At 37.3% G+C, this 22,139-nt stretch overlaps 1 protein-coding gene across 2 annotated transcripts in view; it reads left to right on the forward strand.

Annotated features, from left to right (window-relative positions):
* The window catches only part of NET1 (neuroepithelial cell transforming 1), a 44,674-nt gene extending 23,097 nt beyond the window's left edge, over positions 1-21,577 (forward strand). Inside the window, exons 1-10 of one of the 2 annotated variants that reach the window (XM_054503592.2) lie at positions 10,435-10,726; positions 15,691-15,798; positions 16,208-16,375; positions 16,704-16,766; positions 17,095-17,191; positions 17,329-17,405; positions 18,109-18,366; positions 18,792-18,962; positions 19,959-20,145; positions 20,465-21,577. In XM_054503592.2, coding sequence (XP_054359567.1) covers positions 10,634-10,726; positions 15,691-15,798; positions 16,208-16,375; positions 16,704-16,766; positions 17,095-17,191; positions 17,329-17,405; positions 18,109-18,366; positions 18,792-18,962; positions 19,959-20,145; positions 20,465-20,871 — 1,629 coding nt within the window. In that variant the 5' untranslated portion in view covers positions 10,435-10,633 and the 3' untranslated portion in view covers positions 20,872-21,577. Of the gene's footprint in view, positions 1-10,434; positions 10,727-15,690; positions 15,799-16,207; positions 16,376-16,703; positions 16,767-17,094; positions 17,192-17,328; positions 17,406-18,108; positions 18,367-18,791; positions 18,963-19,958; positions 20,146-20,464 lie in introns of those variants that run through there. The other variant, XM_054503591.2, reaches the window with a different exon arrangement.
* The last annotated feature ends 562 nt before the right edge of the window (positions 21,578-22,139 follow it).

Below are 22,139 nucleotides of genomic sequence, written 5' to 3' on the forward strand. Positions count from 1 at the left end.
GAGATGTATGTGTGTGTGTGTGTGTGTGTGTGTGTGTTTTTACGTGGAGTTTTGCTCTTGTTGCCCAGGTGTGTGTGTGTGTGTGTGTGTGTGTGTGTGTGTGTGTGTGTGTGTGTGTGTGTGTGTGTGTTTTTACGTGGAGTTTTGCTCTTGTTGCCCAGGCTGGAATGCAATGGCTCAATCTCGGCTCACTGCTCACTGCAGCCTCTGCCCCCCAGGTTCAAGTGATTTTCCTGCCTCAGCTTCCCAAGTAGTGGGCTAATTTTGTGTTTTTAGTAGATAGGGTTTCACCCTGGTGGTCAGAGTGGTATCGAACTCCTGACCTCACGTAATCCACCCGCCTCGGCCTCCCAAAGTGCTGAGATAACAGGCGCAAGCCACCGTGCCCAGCCTGGGGGTTGTATTTTGAGTACTGGTATACTCTGCCATTTTTAGATTAAATATAATAATAAGTGTTTCAGTCCTAATAAATAACATATAAATGATAAATAATTTTAAAAGCATTGTGATTGTTTATAATTATAATAATGTCTTGGCAGTTTCTGATTTAACATTCCAAATACCACTTTTGAGAAACAACCTCTTAGAACCATGACAGGTAATTTGATCATGTTGCAAGGCACAGATTTGAATAGTGTGAAGCTAGCTGGCATGTGAAACCTAGTGACTTACCTAGCTTACTGTTGCCCTCCACCTGCACTTTGATTTAGCTATGATTTCTACTGGTTGCCTTATAAGATAACAAAACATTGTTTTGCTGTGACAGAGGTCCAAAAAAGAAAGCCAACTGCTGGTTCAGTTGTTGATATAAGAAAATGGTGTTCTTGGCCAAAAATATAAAAGTTAAATACAAAACAATTATTGTTGATTAGTGCTCTGAGAAGCCATTGAGCAATACAGCGCTATTTATCTTTAAGCTTAATCATTCCTAGACTGCAATGTATTTAAATACTTATGTCTCCTTTTTAATATAGGAATACATTGTTCTGGCAAAAAATTGAAACCGTTTTTTTAAAGACCTCTTCTACTGCCTTCAGCCTCTGAAGTATCCAGTTATTATTTGATGTTTGTCCAGGTTGTTTTCTTTTTATTTATCTATTTTCATGCAGTATGTGTAATGACTACAGATATGTGATTATCCTGTATATATGCTATAGCTTGCTTTTTTTAATTTGTTTTATTGGTACATATAAAGCAGGCTCCCTAATTCTTCTTGGTTGCTATATTGTATTCCATAGTGTGTTAAAGTACCATAATCTATTTAACCAGTCTTTTAAGAATGACTATTTTTGTATATTTCTAATTTTTTTCATATTAAAAACAGTGCTGTACTTTACCTTCTTGTGCACAAGGAGGGATCATGTTTGTGTCTCTATTATAGATGTTTAGAAGTGGGTTGCAAGTTTTAGTTTTGTTAATATTGTCTATTTGTCTTCCAAAATGTTTGACAAATTGATACTTTTCTATCGGTTTATGATAATATTCATACCCGAGTACCCTTTTCAACTCTGTATTTTCCCTAGTATTTTTTTTTTTTTTTTTTTTTAGCCAACAATTGGGATAGATAACCTGACAGGAAATCAATAAGGAAGTAGAAGACTTAAACAACACTCAGACCAAATGGACCTAACAGACATACAGAGCCCTTCACCCAACAACAGTAGATTATACATTTTTCTCAAGTGCATGTAGAACATTCCAGGATAGACGGTATGTCAGGCTGCAAAACAAGTCTTAATACATTTATAAAGACTGAAATCATACAGACCATTTTTTTTTTTTAACACACAGAGTGAAACTAAAAAGCAGTAACGAAAGGAAATCTAAAAAATTTATAAGTATGTGGAAATTAAACAACACATTATTGAACAATCAATGAGTCAAAACAAATCACAAAGGAAATTAGAAAATACGTTCAAATGGAAATGAAAACACAACATGCTAAAACTTATGGAATGCAACAAAAGCATTGCTGAGAGAGAAACTTACAGGTGTAAACACTTTACATTAAAAAGTAAGAAATATCTCAAATCAGTACCCTAACTTTATTCCTGAAGGAGGTAATAAAAAGAAAAGCAGTCTTAACCCAAAGCTGGCAGATGGAAGGAAATTCATTAAGAATGGTGGAGATAAATAAAATATAGAATCAAAAAACAATAGAGTAAAGCCAAAATTTGGTTCTTTGGAAAGATTAACAAATTTAACAAACCTTTAGGTAGACTAAGAAAAAAAGAAGACTCAACTTAGTAAAATGAGAAATGAAAGTGGGGCTATTACTACCATATTGTACGGAAATAAAAAGGATAGTATTAATAAAAGTACTGTGAATAATTGTATGCCAAAAAATGGATAATCTAGATGAAATGGACAAATTCCTAGAAACACACAATCTACCAAGACTGAATCATGGAGAGAAAATCTGACTAAACCTAAAACTAGTAAAAAGATTGACTCTGTAATCAAAAACCTCTCAACAAAGAAAAGCTCTGAATGAGATGGCTTTACTGGTAAATTCTACCAAACATTTAGAAAAGAATTAACATTAATCCTTCTCATACTCTTTCAGAAAATCAAAGAAAATGGAATACTTTCTAAGCCATTCTAAGAGATCAGTATTATCCTGATAACCAAAGCCAACACTACAAGAAAAGAAAACTATAGACCAACACCATTTCTCAGCTGCTGGCAGGTTAGGCATTCACCAGTGGCAGTGACTAAACCAGCCTTGGTAAAAGAGCGCCCCTGCTGCTGGAGTACACTGAGGCTTCATGCCTGCCATCATGGCTCCTGTGCTCATGGGTCTATTGCACCAGCACTGGAATCCACAACGTAAATCACTAGCACCTTAGAGTCTTCGGTAAGCATTAACATGAGAGACAAGGGTCCTTCCACTTTGTGGCCATTCTCATAGGCCCATCCATATGCCTCTTCTCCAAAATTGATTTCTGCCTTTTCAATCTTGGTTCCTTCCAAGCTCCTGACCAATCAGCCAACCCATTTGCCACTGCTCAGGAACCTGTGTATATCTGTATGTCATGCCATTTCTCCCTTCACACAGAGTGAACAACCAAGTGCATTACTGACACTGGAGTGTTCTCCTTTGCCGCTCTCTTTAGGATTACCCCTGAATGGGATGCAATGCAATAGTGGTCCATTTTCTGCTCATACCAACATATGAAGCTAATTCATGTGTGAATGAGGGCCAAATTTTTCTCTTAGTGGTTTTAGAGACCTACTCTACCCCTAAATGAAGAGTTGAAAGAGAAGTACTAGTGTAATGTACTAGGTTACATGGCAGTCTGGGCCATCTGTTCATGTTATATACTGATGCCCTTTGGTCTTCCTTAAGCCAATCACAAATGGACCATTTCCTTTGTATAACGGATTGCTGCTGTACCTCCCAGCCTTCTGACTCAGTTGATGTGACCCTGTTTGTTTGGGGCACCTCTGATAGCACAGTTAAATGATGTCCCATAGCCAGGGCCTCACTCTAACTAGGTCTGCCCCACACCTGGGGCTGCTTTTCAAACCGGAGTCATTTTCTGCCATGGAAAGCGGAGCTTTGCTCTGGAGCCCTAAGGCTCTGCATTGCAGTTCTCTTCCTGGCCTTGCCAGAGCATCACATAGCATCTTTGTCTACCATAAATACCCCAACCTTGATGTGATATACCAGGTCCTATGGCCTGAACAGCAGGGCAGTTTGCACCACAGCCTAGGGGACCTGCTACAGAGACCTCTGTTGCTCTGAGACCTACTCAAAACTATCACAGCAGCATTCCCAAATATAGCAGATACTCCCTCCAAAAGATGAAGAGTCCTGCTAGCACTGTGCCTAGGAGATGCAAGGTGCAACACCTGTCCTTTCCTGTAGAGGGGAGATCCCAGAAAGCCTCAGGCTGTTGGATCTATTAAAACTTTTCCAACATGGCAACCCCTGAATTTTTGTGGCATGCGTTTGATTTACTGGGATATCCAAAATACTTTCCACTTCCTATTCACCAGGTCTTTTTGGTATAATGTCATTAATATAGTGGGCCTGTATGATGTTCTGTGGAATATCCGGTCCTTGCTGACTTCGTGACAGAAAACAGAAAGTGAACAGCTTCAGGACGTGAGCAGTCACAGGCTGCTGTCCTTCCCACCTAAAAGCTAACTACTTTTGACCCTTCTTACTAATGGGGATTGAAAAGAACACATAGGCCAGATCAGTAACCATAACCATAACCATGTAACAAATGCTAGATGATTTGTTGGTCTGCTCCAGTAGACTCTACATCTTGCACAACAGTTGAGGTTAGAACTACCACTTAAGTTTACAGTGGTCCACTGTCATTTACCACAGTCCACCTCATTATTGTAAGAGGCACTCAGATAAACAGAATGAGGATCTAGTGGAGACTATCACTTGTGCAGTCTGTAACTCTGATGGCTGATCTCTGCATTGTCTCCTGGTGTGCAATACTGCTTCTGACTTACCATCTTGGCCCAGGTTTAAGGGGTGAAATTTCAGGGACTCCCACTTAGCTATTCCCACCGTGGTGCTGAGAACATTATGAAAGTTCTGTCAGCTGCTTTTTCAAATCTTTTAAAGCAATTAACCAAAGCCAGTCAACACTACAATCATTACAATTACCACTGACCCTCTCTTGTTCATTTGCCACCACTACTACGTAAGGCATTGCCTCACTACTCTGTGTCTCATCCCTATTCATACCTGTAGTCCTTATCACCATTTTACTAGTGAGTGAGTCTGTTTCAGAGTCCTATCCTGTGTTTCTGATCTCTAGGACCAATCTCAGTGTCCATATTTTAGCCTGGGTTCTCCCTCCAGAAATCAAAGCCTAAAACGAGGACTCATTGACAGGTGTCTTTCTTGAGGTATGATCCCAGGGAACAAGCTGGAGAAGTAAAAGGAGGCCCATGCAGTGTCTAATTAAGCTGTCACTACTGTGGGCAGTGGGGTAGATCTCGCTGGAACCCTCTGAAGAGCTGTGTAAAACACACCACAGACTTCTCCTCTCAAGGGACTGAAGAGGGGAGCTTTTATCCTGCAGCTCCTGTGCTCCGTTAGTCAACAAGTGGCCTTTCGGGTGTCCATCCCACACACTCGTGGCTACACGTGCGCATGTGCCACACAGCAGCATCCAAGAAGCCCAGGGTGGAAAGCAAGAGATACCCAGTGCAGCTGAGGCAAGGGACTGTGGGGTCACTCCTGTGGGGAGCCAGTTGCTATGGCAATGTCAAATTGGGCTGAGAAAACAGGAGGCTGGGCACAAAACACAATATCGTTTTGTCTTTAGTTTGGGGCCTTAAGCTGAAGTTCAGGGGAAAATGGGAGGAATCCCATTCAACAGCTTGTTACAGAAGAATAAGTGGTCTTACGTTATACTGGAAGTTATTCGTTACCTGAGATAAAAAGTCACCACTAACAGTGCTGATACCCCATTTGATTGGCTATTTGTGTTGTCATCGCACAAAAGAACCATTGTTTTGACAATACCAAACTTATTAGCCTATGAGACTATTTTGTTTAAAGTGTGTCTAATAATACTTAATTGGTCTGAACTGATGTTTTTTCCCCAAACCAAATTCTTAGTACTAAACTTGGAGAGTCAAAGCACATATAACTTCATTACTAATTTCTTTCATACTTATCCAATTCAAATGTAACTCTTTTTGTTTTTAAGTTATTACTAGATATTTTGGAACTATGGTTTTTCAAAAGTTCCACTTTTCAATTAATACTTCCTTTTTAGTAAGATTTTAAATTTTATTTTTAACTAACCTATTTTTAGTGAGATACAGAGTATATGCTTGTAATCTTGAATTCTAGAGTTTTAAAATGGAATGTAGTTTTCTTATATTTAGAAAAAGTTCTTAAAATATTTCTTGTGAATTGTGGAATCTTTTTCATATACTTGTATCATTTTAAAATATATGTTTAATTTAGTAATATAAGACATGAAGGCTGTACAAAGACTGAAAATAGAGCTTTTACTGGTCATATTTTTCCACAAATTAAGAGATTGTTTATGTAGTCATCTATGTAATGTCCTTACAAATATAATTACAAAGTTGAAAAACAGGTTGACAATTGCATTTCACAATATCTCATGTAGAGGGCAGCAGAGAGCTTAGATTTTGTTTTCTCTTTGCCTGTAGTATGGCTTCCCTAGTCTAATTTCCAACTGGTTGTTATTGTTCCAGGTAAAAGTAAATAATAATGCCTAGACCAAAAAAAGTAATGATTATTCCTAAGCTCTAATTTATTTCTAAATTCCAAGCAGTTTTTCACTTGAAAGGGAGAGAACAAGTAACCTAACACTCCTTTTCTATACATAAGAGAAACATTATCTTTCTCTTTACCTTTACATAACTCAGTTACATTTATAAATTCTAGATGTTCTACACAAAGAAAAGACGCTAACCAATCTGTGCCTCAGTTACGCCATTTGTAGAGTTATATAAATAGCTGCTGTTGGCCAGGCAGGGTGGCTCATGCCTGTAATTCCAGCACTTTGGGAGGCCGAGGCAGGCGGATCACTTGAGACCAGGAATTCGAGACCAGCCTGGCCAACATGGTGAAACCCCGTCTCTACTAACATTACAAAAATTAGCCAGGCATGATGGCACACTCGGGAGGCTGAGGCATGAGAATCACTTGAACCCAGGAGGCAGAGGTTGCAGTGAGCTGAGATTGTGCCATGGCACTCCAGCCTGGACAACAGAGCAAGACCCTGTCTTTAAAAAAAAAAAAAAGAAAGAAAGAAAAAATACTCTTCTAAACTTAAACAACTGGAACTATTTTATTATCTTTTTACCTACCCCATGTCTTGTTATAAAAAGGCTATAAGGCAGCTAATCTCTCAACCGTTTTTATGGTTTCCTCCTCTATAAAAGTATTGGCAATTTAGTGAACACTACTAGCCTGGGACTCAGGAGACTTTGGTTTTAAACTTAGGTCTACTGTTAACTTAGGTCAGCTAACATATACTGAGCACCTAGTGTGTCTCAGAACATGTGCTAAAGGTTTTACCTGGGTTATCTTAATCTGGACAGTGTCACAACAGCTGAGCAGACCGGAGTCATTAGGTCTGTTAAGCCACTGATTAACAAGGTACCTTTGGACAAGTTTCCTAAACTTGGTCAGTCCTAGTTTCCTCCATCTCTAAAATGGAGATAATAAGTACTTCATAGAGTTGATTAAGATAACATGTATAAAGCTCTAGCACAAAGTAATTGAAATAATAAGTACTTCATAGAGTTGATTAAATAAGATAACGTATAGAACTCTAGCACAGAGTAAGACCTTAAATTTTTCTTCTATTTTTCACCACCATCCATTAAGTTTCCTTATGAGAAAACTGAAGAGGATGGGTGAATGATCTCAGAGGGCCTGTTTAGTCCTCTGGTTTTATGCAGCATTGTGACAAGACTCAAGATTCTTGAGTCTAGTTGAACTTCCACATGTTCATCATTCCTTTTTTAGATGCTGTCTACATTTAGACCCCAAACCTGCACATTCAAACTGAAACTAAGATTTTAGTGTTGGTGAGCTGGGGCTTTTGTGAACATGGCTGTCATCAGTATACCCTATTTGTTTTCTATTTCTGTTTTTACATATAAAGACTTCTACCTTTACCTCTTGGGTCCCCAGCTGAAGGAGAGAATGAAAGATACCCCTTCTCCTCATTATCTTGGCTCATTTCTGTTGGAACTAAGTGGAAAAACAGTTTCAAGAAAGACATTGGGTAAGAATCCCAGGAGAACTCCCAGCTGCTTCTTTCCTAACTCCCACTGCACGTAATCCTTTATTCCCTTAGAAACTATGTGGCCGTAAAGTATTGGCCTTACTTACGCCGTATTTTAACTGATGAAGCTAACTGAACCAGACTGCTGGGTTCTAGCCTAGGCTGTTCATATTAGCTCTGAGAATGTAGGCAGATCACTGTTCTTAAAATTAAGAGTAAAATTAGGAGTCCACAATCGCTCAGGTGCTTCTACTTTCATGCTATATGGAAATATCTTCTACAGTCATCCACTCTAGGCCAACCACATCACACATACTGCCCAGGACAGACTGGACAATAGAGTAGATGATGAAACAGAGCCAATCTCCATTACTTTAAAAAATAAACTCAAAGCAGAAAGATGAATTATTACCACATCTCGTATATAAAACACACACAGCTACAGAAGGGCAGTGGTGGTCCTTCCTGCAAGAAGTAGCAACTCTCCTGCAAACCTTAGGCAATTACTTTTTATAGATTGTCTTTATAAATAGTCTGCGCCCACTATTCTTCTGTATTCATTCTTCAACCCCTGTAATTTGCCTCTGTCTTTACTCCACTGAAATAGCACACTTGAGATCCTCATTAAACTTGTAATCACTAAATCCATGGCTTTTTTCTTACCCTCCTTAACCTCTTTGCTGTAATTAACATTTTTTTCTTCCCTTGGCTTTTGCTTTGTTTCTTTCCTTCTAACTATTCCTTTTGCAGAATTCTCCTTCCTTTGGCTTTCCTCCAAAGTTAGATCCTTGGACCATGTTCTTTTTGTCCAAATTTTCTCTCCCAGGCATCTCATTCATTCCCATAGCTTCGATTTTTATCTCTGTATCTGACTCTCCAGTCTAAGTCTAGCCTCCAGCCTCTTTTTCAGGTTTTTGTCCAACATTTCCAACTACCAGCAGAATATTTTCATTTGCATGTTCTTCCACCGCCTCACACTCAGTATATCTAAAATGTAACTTAGAATTTTCTTTCAAAGCTTGTTCCTTCTTATTTCTTGATTTGCACTAACAGTTACCCCTCCTATTTAAAGAATTTTAGGCATCTTTGACTTCTTGCTTATATCCTTTTCCTTTTTCCCTACTGGTCCTACTTTAGGCAAAGTTCTTGTTGCCTGATTGTGATTTTTGCATTATGTTTTCAGTCATCTTTCAACCATCTTAAACACCAGTTACATATATCTTTTTACAACATAGCTCTCATTATCTCTCATCTGTTGAGTACATCCATCTGTTCCATCTTTACACACAGCCTGTGACCTCACAGTGTGGGCTCACTCCCTCATCCTCCTTGAAATTTTCTCTTGTTCAAATCTATGAAAAATATTACATTCAAGGCCCCACAGACATAACATCTTAAACCTCTTCCTGGCATTGTTCCCAGCCATGTCTTAGCTTAGAAAACTACCTGAAGTGGTTTCTCTTCCAGAACTCCTGTAGCACTTATTGGCTACACACCTTAGTTTTGAATTTGCAAAAGCTGTCTTCTGTTATCTCTTCATGTGGCCTGCCTTTACACAATGGTCTCTTTAGCAGATATGAAGCCTATTTTTTTTGATTACCCAAGTATCTAGAATAGTGACTTTTATATAATAGATTTCTCTGATTCTATAAATCCTCAGAATAGAAATATTTTTCCAACATACTACCATCATATTACAGTAGTTTATAGTGTAAAATTTTACCATTCCAAATAGAATAACGAATTTTGTGTTTAAAAGGAAATCTGCTTCACAGCAGGCCTGCCAAGCCAACAAAAGTAGTGTTGTTCCTTAGAGGAAAAGACTTAGGCTAGAAATTTGGAGACTGTCACTGGTCACTGTCACTATTGGCACTTCACCTCTGTGAGCCTCATTTCTTCACCTGTAAAATGCAAGACTTTTTAAGCAGTCTTTTGACCCTGTTCAAGCTATATCAAGATCAGTTAATTCAGTTTAGAGAAGGACCCTGTTATTTATACTTATTATAATATATACACAATTATATACTATGTATACAATATAGAGAACAAATCACCTTTGTTATAAAATATCTAGTACACAGATAATCAAGTTTTTAAAAAGATACAGAAAAAATATCTACCTCTAAGAATACTGATTTTGAAATCTGAAGTAGCCCAGTTTACCTGTAACCTCATGGGAGATTTTCTTCTGGAAGAGAGGTAACAGAAGTGCACCTGCTGTATTTACCCTGCTAGTCTTAAGAAAAAGTGGTGGGAACTATTTAAAGACTTAGATCATCTATTTTATAATTGTGAATATGCTTGCACTTCTGTAAAATAAAAGCAGGTTTCCTGGAAAATTAGTCTTTTCTTCATTATATACGTTGATTCAGCCCTATTGAATAAGAATTTCTATTTCCTTATTTGAGTTGTCAAGTTGTCCATAATAAACTTATTCCCAGGCAATAGGGTTTTATAGGAAAAGTCTGCCTGTCTGTGACTAAGCACCAGAGTAGATAACGTAACAATTTGTTTTCCTTCGGGAATGCATTTTAAATCAGGAAGAGAAGTTTCTGTCCTACTTGAACCCAGCTTCACTCTCCTCCCGGGCGAAAGCTGAGAGGCCTAGGTGTGCCCAGCTCTCAGTTAACTGAAGTCACGTGGTGGTGGACCCCGCCCCCAGGGCCCGGTTGGCTGTGGCCCCGCCCCCGAGCCCTGGGGTCTGTGCTTGCTGCCTGCGGCTCTCAGAAGCCTCTGCTCCACCGCGGGGAGAGGCATGGGCGCGTGGCTGCCGAGGGTGGCCGAGCTCTGGGAAGAAAAGCCCGTTTGCCTCTGCGTAGCGTCGCTACAGCGCTGACTCGGTGTGGATTGATTGGAAAGGTTTGAGGGAGTACTTGGGAAGCATGGTGGCACATGATGAGACTGGAGGTCTCCTACCTATTAAAAGGACCATACGAGTCCTAGATGTCAATAACCAGTCCTTCAGAGAACAAGAGGTAAGACTTTAAGAGAAACGTTAGGCAAAAGGAATGTTTTCTAACTCCACGGAGCTTTTAAGATTTTTAACAAGTTATTAACAGTATAATTTTAAACTTTTGATCTTATTATTACAATGTATGTTCTTGATTTATGTGTAAGCTTGAAATGTGTTTAGGGACTGTGGTCTAAGTTTAAATAGTTTATACATAGCATAGCTTGAGTACACAGCTTTTATACAAAAGGAAAAGATTTTAAATGTATATGTTACTCTGGTTACATTTGTCACGTTTCTGATGCTTAATATAATTGTTGTTTTTTTAACTTGAATTTATATCATCCAGTCTTAGAAACTACCTTAATGGAGCAAGAGGAAAAGAATCCCGTTCTTGTAAATCAGTGCTAGTGAACAAATTGCGACTAATGTTTAGTCTGACCTGGTGTGCATTTTTCTTCCATCTGATGAGTTCATTGTATGCCACTTTTTTCTTCAGAAGGAAAGAGGCATGTTCGAATATTTAAACCAATGACTCATTATTTTTACCCTCCTTGCTTTGTCTGAAGTTATTTTTTTTTAGTCTTTATGAACATTTATCAATATAAATCAAATTATGCCATTTTATGTAATCTTAATTTAATATTGTGTGATATTCTGTTTATACTATATACTTTAATATATACTACATTGTCACTTATATGCTAGGAATAGTGTTCCTGCATTCAGTTAACTGTGTATCTCTTGATTGTGGTAATGGTTTCCGTCTCTGTACACACGTCAAAACTTATCTAATTGTGCATTTTAAATATGTAAAGCTTACTGAATACCCCAGCAAAGTTGCTTGTCATGTGTACACATACACACACCTTTTGGTAGTTAAAATAGCTGCCGTCTTAAGGAAGTACACTTTTATTTGGTGTGGTTTGGCTTTGGTTTTTGTTCTTGGTTTTGGTCTTTGCCTATGTGTCAGTTTTCTCAAAATGTATAAGCATTTCCTTTGAGTAGAACAGTCATCCACAGTCACTAGTGTGAATCCTGCAGCTTATCATCTGTTGGGCCCATAGAAACTGGCCTTTGTTTAGTATCAGGCATGGGCTGTGTTTCCCCCTTACCTTTATTTCTAAGTTACAAGCACTAGGAATGTTGTCAGGGTTTTAGATCTAGTGACACAGCTCTAAATAATTTGAGTATTTCTAGAAAAGGAATTCATCCCATGTGATCATAACTCATTTTTATCTTTTTAAAAATAACTTTTATTTGCTTTTGATTTTAAAGTTTTTGCTAAGTAGGAGAGATTACTTAACTATTATAACCCAAAGGAATAGACCCAGGCGCATACTGTCTTTTTTATTCAGTGTCTTGATATGATTGGTTATAGAAGAGACCCTCCTAAAATATGTTCTCTAACTGGCATCATCAGAAGAAAAAGCCTTTCTACAAAATGCTGACTTCTCAACAGGATTTTTCCATGTTGTTGCAGTTAGGTATAAGGCATAACCTGAAAAATACTTTAACTTATTCTCAACAATTTTCTGTTTATAGATGTCGAGAAATTTTTAAGGCATAAAATCTAACTACAAGTGGATTACTAACATTAATTAATACCCTGATCTGTGGGCAGATTGCCTATAATAATGCATGTGACTGCCTAGCTAACCTAGTCTGATTAAAAATTAACCTAAATTAACAACATAAACTTATGTTAGAGAGTGTTGGACTTTTTTTCCCTCCAAGTGAACTTTAGCCCTGGTGAAAGGTTCCCTGCAGCAGAAAATTCATTGAGCGTCTAAAGCTTGTTGGCATTTTTTGTTTATTCCCATGGATTTTTGGATTTTTTTTTTTTTTTTTTTTTTTTGAGGAGAGTATGGTTCCAGTATTCATATCTGTTCTTTAAGCTTCTTGAATTTGCCATAACATGTTTCCAGGACTCCAAAGGAAAAATAAACAATCCTAGCAGTGGAACTATGGGTGCGTTCCATTTGGTGGTGGTGAGATAGAAAGCGCCTATTCCACTCACCCTTCATCACCTCCAAATGCTGTGTCTGGCCTATCTAAATATTGTATTAGGAATCTGTTTTGTGACTGCAAATATTTAGGTTCTTAATAGTCACATCAAGATTATTAAGATAGTTCATGTGGACCTCTAAAGAAAACTACTTTTGGTTTCGGCTCACATGGGCCAATTTCTAACCTGTATTCCGAAAGACACAAATTTTTGTCCCAACCTTTTAGGTGGCCTGTGAATGCCCAAACCATGTCACTTTTCCACAGAAGTTTCATGTATGAGTCTGCTTTCAAATAGTATATGTATCCTGAAATTAGTAGCAGCATTATACCTTTACATTTCACAATCACACTTTTCGTTATTTTAGTCATTAAAATTGTTCATACTTTTAAAATATATTTACTAAAAGTTTGTTTTGTATTTGGCATTCTTCATGTATGTCCTTTGAGTGAGGCAGGAAAGTTACCCACCATTCAGTCCCCAAAAACATGTGAAAAAGTGCAAAGTGCCCTCCTCCTTTCTCTCCCTCTCCCAACCTGTATTTCCTGAGTAAGCATCATACTTCCCAAGACATCCTAGATTTGATAAACTCTGAAGAGCAGCATTTCCTTTGTGGAGAAGTGAGATTATAGTTGGGTTTTTGAAGGACTGTGGAACATATTTAACCACCAAATACCACTTGGCATAATATGCTGCCACCCTAAAGAGACCACATCAACAAAACCCGTGTTCGTTTCAGAAGTATGCTTTAGATATATTTACATTCACTTATCTAAATCTGAATTCTGTAGTTTTAAAATATCACATAATTTTGAGTTACCAGGAGGTTAGTAGTTGTACAGTAACTGGTCCTATAAAGATAATAAATTTTTATCATTAATTTGATTTTATGTGATAAAATAGATATCAAAAATTTATTTCCTGCTAACTAAATTTTCCTTTCATATTCACTGGGAAAAGCACCTTTCCAAAGACCTTTTAAGTTGAAATTAAATATTATATTTTCTGGGAAGTCAAATTTGTTAATGCATGAAACAAGGAAGAGGAGTTAACCTCTGTTCCCAAAAAGCAGAACAGAACTTTCTGACAACTGCTTTGTTCCAGTGAAATGTCAGCATTTCTTACTCTGTGAGGTAATTCTATCTTCAGTCCAACATGAGACTCTTTGTGCTGTCTTTACTAAATGGAAAGGAATGCCTTTGCTGGCCCCTGCACATGCGTGTGTCAGTCAGTCAGCACAGATGTACGTGGGGGAGGCATCCACACATGTCCTCAGAAGCACAGCGTGTGCCATCTTATTACATATCGCGAAGGTTTCTTTTGCAGTTCATTTATATTCAAAGTTTTACTTTGGAGTTAATTATTTGGTATGAGGGGTTGATCTACAACTCTGCCTCTTAAAGCCTTCAAATTTCTAAATTCTCTTTGATTATCTACCAAGTTTCCTTAATAGTTCACATTCCTTTCTGATACATATGTATACATTTAGGAGCTTTAATGAGTCTAATTGTTTCTTTGGATATTCAAATTATTTACATTTCTTTCCAAATAATGTTAACTTTTCCTGTCAGTTTATTCTTAAATATTTAAAAAAAATTTTTTTTTACCCAAACCAAAAATGGTCAATATAGTCTTCAGTTGTTTAAAGGCATTATTTTTACTCATTTTCTACACCCCTTCCTTTTTATATTACTTTAGTCATGTCAAAGAATTTTTAGAAAAAGTTGCTTCTTCTGTTATTTTTAAATGATGTCTTATTTTTCAGTGATAATTTTAATATAATTTTAAATTATATGTCCTCCTGGATTCTCATCAAAATTTTGTCAAGTATGCCACAGTTGTCAGAAGCACAAAATACAAACAGTTATGCTCCATAGACATTATAAAGAATAGACCTGCTAGTTTTATGATCTGGCATTCTTCATTTCAGTAACTGTGTGAGTCACCTACTGATATGCCTCCATTTTTCTAGCGATAAAATTAGAATAATGCAATTTTTGTAAAGTTTCAAAATCCTTGAATAAGTGATGTGTTTGCTATATTATTATTTAAAAGCAATAACATGTAGAATCATAACTATTTCTCCTCAATTTGTGTATACCTTTCCTTTAAGTTAATAAATTACTGTTTGAGAGAGGATCTAATTTATTTATGAATCCCAGTGTTTATGTAGTAAATGGAAATATTCCTAAAATCTGTTAGCAGTAGCTCAAACTTAGTATGTGCCAGGCACTGTTTCAAGCCCTATTATTCATTTAATCTTCACAACCACTTCATAAGAGAAGTGCTACTTTTAGCCCCATTTTATAGATGAGAAAACTGACGCCAAGGGTGTGCCCTAGCAAGTGGTAGAGCCGGGATTTGTGCCCAGTCAGATTTCAGAGCCTGGGTGCTCTTTTAACTCCTCCCTGCCTTGGCTTCAATATTTTTCAGCCCATTCCAGTGTCAGACATGTTTATTGAAAGGTCTTATTTTCTAACGGAAGTAGTTAAGAATGAAATGATACAATGTCTGAGATTTGCTTTAAAATATTTAAGTAGGGACAAAAATGAAACAAATTGTTATACCAGACACTATGGAGGCCGCTTGATAGACACATGGGATCCATTATGCCATTCTCCACTTTCATGTATGTTCCGAAATTTTCATAATAATAAGTCTTTTTTAAAAAAAAAGTTATTCCCTGCCTTAAACTAAAAAGTTCTATTGGATTTTAGGATGTAATTTCCTTGTTTGAATTTTAATTTTTTCCCCTAATGGAAATATTTGACTGGCCTTTCTTACACACTTATTTTTTGAAAAGTTACTGCTACTCAATAGAGTTCTTATTGTTTTGACAATGAAGAACAACTCTTATTTTCATGTTTCTGTATTTTATAATGTACAAAAATTGTTTTGTGAGAGGGCTTTACTTTGTCCAAGTTCGTATGAAATCATTGCACCTAGACATATATTTAGTGTCATCTGGTTTGTTTTTATAGGAACCCAGCAATAAAAGAGTTCGACCTCTGGCTCGTGTCACGTCCTTGGCAAATTTAATCTCTCCTGTAAGAAATGGAGCTGTCAGACGTTTTGGTCAAACAATACAGGTAAAAAGAGAGGAGGAAGAGTAATGTAGTCAGGGGACTTTATAGAAGCCTGGAATTTGTAGTTGTCTTTGAGCTGTACAAACAGGTTTGTATTATTATACTTAAACATAGTTTTCTTTTTAGAATATGCTAGTAAGGAATATTGTTCCAGAACAATGTGTAACCTCATTGTATTAATTTGCATTCTTATATCAATGCATAGTCTTGGCTAGTTTTTATTCCCAAAAATGTAATTTTAGCTGATAAATATTTAAGATTGGTAGGTGGAAACTTGGATAAATTATTGTTTTCTGCATTGAGAAATTCTCAGAACTTTGTCTTTCTTCACTTTAAAAAAAAAAAGAAAATGGGAATAATTCTGTTTCTTCCAAATCTTATTTTCTCTTTTGTTCACCTTTTCTTTTTTAAGTCATTTACCCTTCGTGGTGACCACAGATCCCCAGCCTCTGCCCAGAAGTTTTCTAGCAGGTCAACAGTCCCGACACCCGCCAAGAGAAGGAGCAGTGCACTGTGGTCAGAGATGCTGGACATCACCATGAAGGAGTCTCTCACCACCAGGGAGATCAGACGGCAGGAGGTATGCTGGCGCTCAGCGCACATGTTTTCTCAAAAGAACAGCAAATTGATGCCCGTGGCAAAATTTACTTGGATTTTTGTGTTTGAGCAACAATTCCTAATACATGGCAAACAAAACCTAATGATGGATGGTGGTCAAATTAAACAACTCTAATAGGGTAAAATTACCAAATATATGGCAACCTTTTGAGATTCCATTCTGAATTACAATTTTCAGACTGAGTTACTTTTTAAAATGCCGTTCAAAACCTCAAATAATGTAATTATCAGTTGTATATAATTTTCCTTTCTGGAAGGAATGACCTCTGATGTTTGCTGGATGTTTTTAGGCAATATATGAAATGTCCCGAGGTGAACAGGATTTAATTGAGGATCTCAAACTTGCAAGAAAGGTCAGTAAATAACTTCTTATCAGATACCCTAGTTTTTAAAAATTACATTTCACAAAATCTAAAGGATAGTTTTCTTAACCTTTAGAAGTAGAAGAATAGAAAATATCTACTGGCGAATACATTTTTTTTAGATGAGGTCTAGACACATCCTCAAATACAAGTATTAGTAAGAGAGTTTATTTGGGCATTAATACATACTAATTTATTTTATGTGTAGCAAACAGAATCCACGCTAGCTTTTATGTAATTAATTCTCTTTGTTTCCAAGTATAGATCCCTCATGTTTTCCTCCCGTGATCCCTCTGTGATACATTTCTCCCTCTGACAGGCCTACCATGACCCCATGTTAAAGTTGTCCATCATGTCAGAAGAGGAACTCACACATATATTTGGTGATCTGGACTCTTACATACCTCTGCATGAAGGTTAGATGTGCCACTTAATTGTCATTAAATCTAAAGAGCAGCAGTGCATGTAATTTTCAGTCTAAACTTCTAATGTAGTGCTGACCTATTTTTTAAATAAACCTGTTAATGGTGTTTATGCTTTTTTATCACTTCAGATTTGTTGACAAGAATAGGAGAAGCAACCAAGCCCGACGGAACAGTGGAGCAGATTGGTCACATTCTCGTGAGCTGGGTATGTAGTGAGTTGTTGACCCCAGATACAGTTTCTTACAGATGTGCCATCTTGCAGTTTCTGATGAATATGAGACAGATTTGATCCCATAACTCTGTTCTACAAACACATAAGGCATTAAAACTAAACAAATTTACAGTGACATAAGAAGTTACAGTCTGCTTAAAAAAAAAAAAAAACAGCTTCATTAATGCTATAGGTTCATTTGTGTTACAAATACGTTCGTGCTTGGATGAATTCCCACATCATGTGCGATTATCCGCTGCATTCTGTCACGTATGTTTAAGTGCGTGCCAGATGCTGGGCACTGTTTGAGGAGGAGTCGCTGGGAGTCAGTGATGAAAGGCAGTCTCTGCCTTTATAGCCTAGTGAAGGAATAGCCAAGCACATCAACAGTCTCAGGGCTGGTGGCAAATGGAGGACACTCAAGTGTCCTGGGAGCACAGACTGCCAGTGTCTGAGGTTGGAGGGGGGTAGAAGTCATGAGTCTTCACTTGGATTTAGCCAAATTATGAAAATTTGAAGAGCATTTTGATGATTGCTAAAATGCTATTCAGCTTCCATTATTATCTGCCAGAAAATGTCCACAGCTTGTTAAAACTCTCAAGAATAGCTGTACATTTTGTGTTTCATGTTTGCAGGCTTGTTAATGCACTCGGTTATAACAGGAACACATCACACCTTTTCTTTTATTACTCTTCAGTTACCGCGCTTGAATGCCTACAGAGGCTACTGTAGTAACCAGCTGGCAGCCAAAGCTCTTCTTGATCAAAAGAAACAGGATCCAAGAGTCCAAGACTTCCTCCAGCGATGTCTCGAGTCTCCCTTCAGTCGAAAACTAGATCTTTGGAGTTTCCTAGATATCCCTCGAAGTCGCCTAGTCAAATACCCTTTACTGTTAAAAGAAATTCTTAAACACACTCCAAAAGAGCACCCTGATGTTCAGCTTCTGGAGGATGCTGTAAGTAGTCCCTTAAGTGATTGTTTTGTTTTTTAAGTTTATACATTAGGCTGCTTTAGAACATTATCTTCTGAAGATGCTGATTCACATCAGCATAGTGAATTGTTTTGTTGTTTTAAGTACCCAGTGCGTTAGTACGATGTGCACCAAGCAATAAGGAGATGTATATGCTGGACTTCGCACATTTTGTATCTTAAGGGACAGGATTCTCATCTGATCTCACCTTGTCACCTTTGAACAAATCACTCAATTTGGCTAGGACTGTTTCTTGATCTATAAAATGAACAGACTGGCAGAATTAACTGATTTCTAGAGTCCCTTCAAGCTTTAAAGTTCTTCCATTCCGTATGACATTTTTGCTCTGCAGGAAGCAGAATGAGTTAATAAACTGAAGCTGCTCTGTCAATTTTATTTATCACTTTCAGATATTGATAATACAGGGAGTCCTCTCTGATATCAACTTGAAGAAAGGTGAATCCGAGTGCCAGTATTACATCAACAAGCTGGAGTACCTGGATGAAAAGCAGAGGGACCCCAGAATCGAAGCTAGCAAAGTGCTGCTGTGCCATGGGGAGCTGCGGAGCAAGAGTGGACATGTAGGTGACTTTTGCTGCCGTGGCAGAGCAGCCTTCCCTCCTGCCTCTTTAACTTTTACACGTTTATTATGAAGCAGGCTTGTAAAGGTAAAGTCATGACATAGTAAAAGAAGGTTGCCAATTTTAATTTTATATTACCAGCTTCATAAAGCCAACATTTGGTTTCTGTGACTACAGAATAAAGAAGATGCCTTAAATGTCTCAGTGAAGAATCAGTAATACTTTATATTTTAGTTTCGAAGCATACATCAACTTGTTTGGCCAGGGGTTCCTGTCTAAATACAGTATTAGTTCCATAATGTTTAATAAAAAAGCATCCTTCAAAAAAAACTTTTAAGAGTTTATCTTATGCTTATGAAAGTGGTTTTTTGCACTACATAATAAATTTCTGAAGCAGACTGAATGAATGCAAATTTATTTTTTAAATGCTAATTATAAAAGTACCTGCTAGAACTAAGTGCAGTCACAGAATGGTATTTTTGTTTCATCATGCATTTTCAAAAGCCCAATTTATAAGTTGGAGTTTTGTTTAAAAAAATTTGAAATCTGACATGTCTGATTTTTCCCTCATGAGGGGAAAATTTATAAAGATATAAATTTGTGTGGGACAAAATAGAACCATTAACATTTTACCAGCTTGCATTTTTAATCCCTTCTTCGTGTGAGAAAACTGTGGTATACAACACTAGTGTTTCAAGTCATGTTACTACTAATAGGTCTTTGTGATGCAGAGCATTCACTTAGCGGCTGCTTAATCTGATATTACGTACCAATAAGAAACGTTTTATTTATTCTGAGATTGGAAAAACTTTCCAAATAGAACATGCTTAGCCTTGAAATCACCATCTTTATGGATTACTGGATTTGTCACTTAGAGAGGTCTTCGAAAAATAAATCTGATGAAATTAATAATGTCAAGTTATTTTAGCAATATATTTCAGTCACTTAAAAACACAAGTTTCATATTTAGAAAGAGTTTGTTTCCCATTTCTCCAGAAACTTTACATTTTCCTGTTTCAAGACATCTTGGTTCTGACTCGGCCCGTCACACGGAACGAACGGCACTCTTACCAGGTTTACCGGCAGCCAATCCCAGTCCAGGAGCTGGTCCTAGAAGACCTGCAGGATGGAGATGTGAGAATGGGAGGCTCCTTTCGAGGAGCTTTCAGCAACTCAGAGAAAGGTAAAATGTAGGCCTTAAATAATTTAAAGAAATAGAAACTCAGAACTGAAGTGAATTTAGTTTTGCCTTTAAGAATTCTAGAGATGAAATGGCTCCATTGTCCTACACTTGTTACATCCATTGAGTTGCCCAGGCCTTCCCAGCTCGAACACCCGCAGGTGTATCTAAGAACTAATGCATAGGCTTAATGTATTCACATTGACATAAATAAATTGCCATAAATTGACAGTCATGTGAAGATTGTATGACCACTTTGTCTAGAATAAACCTTTTTGTAGCCTAATTTCTTCTTTTTTTTTTCCAAATTTTTTTTTTCCAGCTAAAAATATCTTTAGAATTGGCTTCCATGACCCCTCCCCGGGCCAGTCTCACACTCTGCAAGCCAATGACGTGTTCCATAAGCAGCAGTGGTTCAACTGTATTCGAGCGGCCATTGCGCCCTTCCAGTCGGCAGGCAGTCCGCCTGAGCTGCAGGGCCTGCCAGAGCTACACGAAGAGTGTGAGGGGAACCACCCCTCTGCGAGGAAACTCACAGCCCAGAGGAGGGCATCCACAGTTTCCAGTGTTACTCAGGTAGAAGTCGATGAAAACGCTTACAAATGTGGCTCTGGCATGCAGATGGCAGAGGACAGCAAGAGCTTAAAGACAAACCAGACACAGCCTGGCATCCGAAGAGCAAGGGACAAAGCCCGGTCTGGTGGCAAACGGAAAGAGACTTTGGTGTAGAGAAGGCTCTGTGTGTTAACTGGTGGAGAGACTGTTTATAAATGTGTACAGTTTTGTTTTCTCGTAAGAGGAGCATCATAGGGTTACTTTATACCAGTTGTAACATTTTCATTGTTTTTGGTTGTTCTTTTTTCTTTTTTTAATGGCAGCTAAAGATATACAGATTACTGTTAAATTGCAGTCCTTTTTTTTTTTTTAAGATATTTTCTTGAATTATTTAGAACATGGTAAGCCTGGTATTTTTTAATCAAAATATTTATGAAATGGGTTTTCTCTTAATTCTGGATTCATCATGGCTTTCTAATACCAATTGTAATATTTACAATATTCACCAAAACTTAGAATTTTGCAAATACTGGAATTCTACCAGTGTTTCTTTGATAAGCCTTGCATGCAAAATTTGAAATTTTAACATTGGCACCCAAAACCTACATGGAATGTATGTCTGGAGTATTTCAAACTTTACCTTGAAACATGATTTCCTTGGAAAACAAACCATAAGCCTGAGGAGGTTTTTATCAACTGGAATGCTTTATATTAGTTTGTTTTTCACTGTACATTCCTCATTTTACATTCATTTAACCTGCCGATTATTTAATTTTTTTATTGTAAAGTAGTTTTTAGCATTTGCTTTTATTTTTTTACTTTGATGCCTTTTCAAATTGGCATGTCTTTATTTTTCTTCCTGATTAAAAATGTGTGTGTATGTGTGTGTGTGTGTGTGTATATATATATATATATATATTTTTTTTTTAATCACATTAATTTTACCAAGTGAAACCAAGCCATACTGTTTTTGAGCCAATTAAGAAAATTGCCATTTTTAAAGTGTAGCATTTCAGGGTAAAGACCCATGAAATGACTTGATGTATTCTAGACTACTGAAAGAAAACCACTTCAAAGATTTTGTTGAAAGTTTTAGTGTTGTCTGAAATGCAAGAGGGAAGGTGATTGGTAGTGAGATGATAAAAGAAAAAGAGAGGAAAAGAGAGTAGTTTTGTCTTCAAGTAAAATGTCTGGTTGTGCCAGACATTTCACAAGTGTGAAAGGAGATAGGAGAAGCTCAACTTGAGGGCGTGTAGTAAGTTGTAGAAGGCTCGAGGGGACGTGGACTTATTTGCCTTGGTTTGCAATACCTGCAAATAATGAGTTTGAAAAGAAATAATGAAATGTGTTAAAAATTTGACCATATTAGATAAATTTTGGTGGATTTATTCATAAGATGGAAAAAGACTGGTGAATCTTTCATTACAAAATGTTTCTGTTAA

Source organism: Pongo pygmaeus, chromosome 8 (assembly GCF_028885625.2).
Source record: "Pongo pygmaeus isolate AG05252 chromosome 8, NHGRI_mPonPyg2-v2.0_pri, whole genome shotgun sequence".
NCBI lineage: Eukaryota > Metazoa > Chordata > Mammalia > Primates > Hominidae > Pongo > Pongo pygmaeus.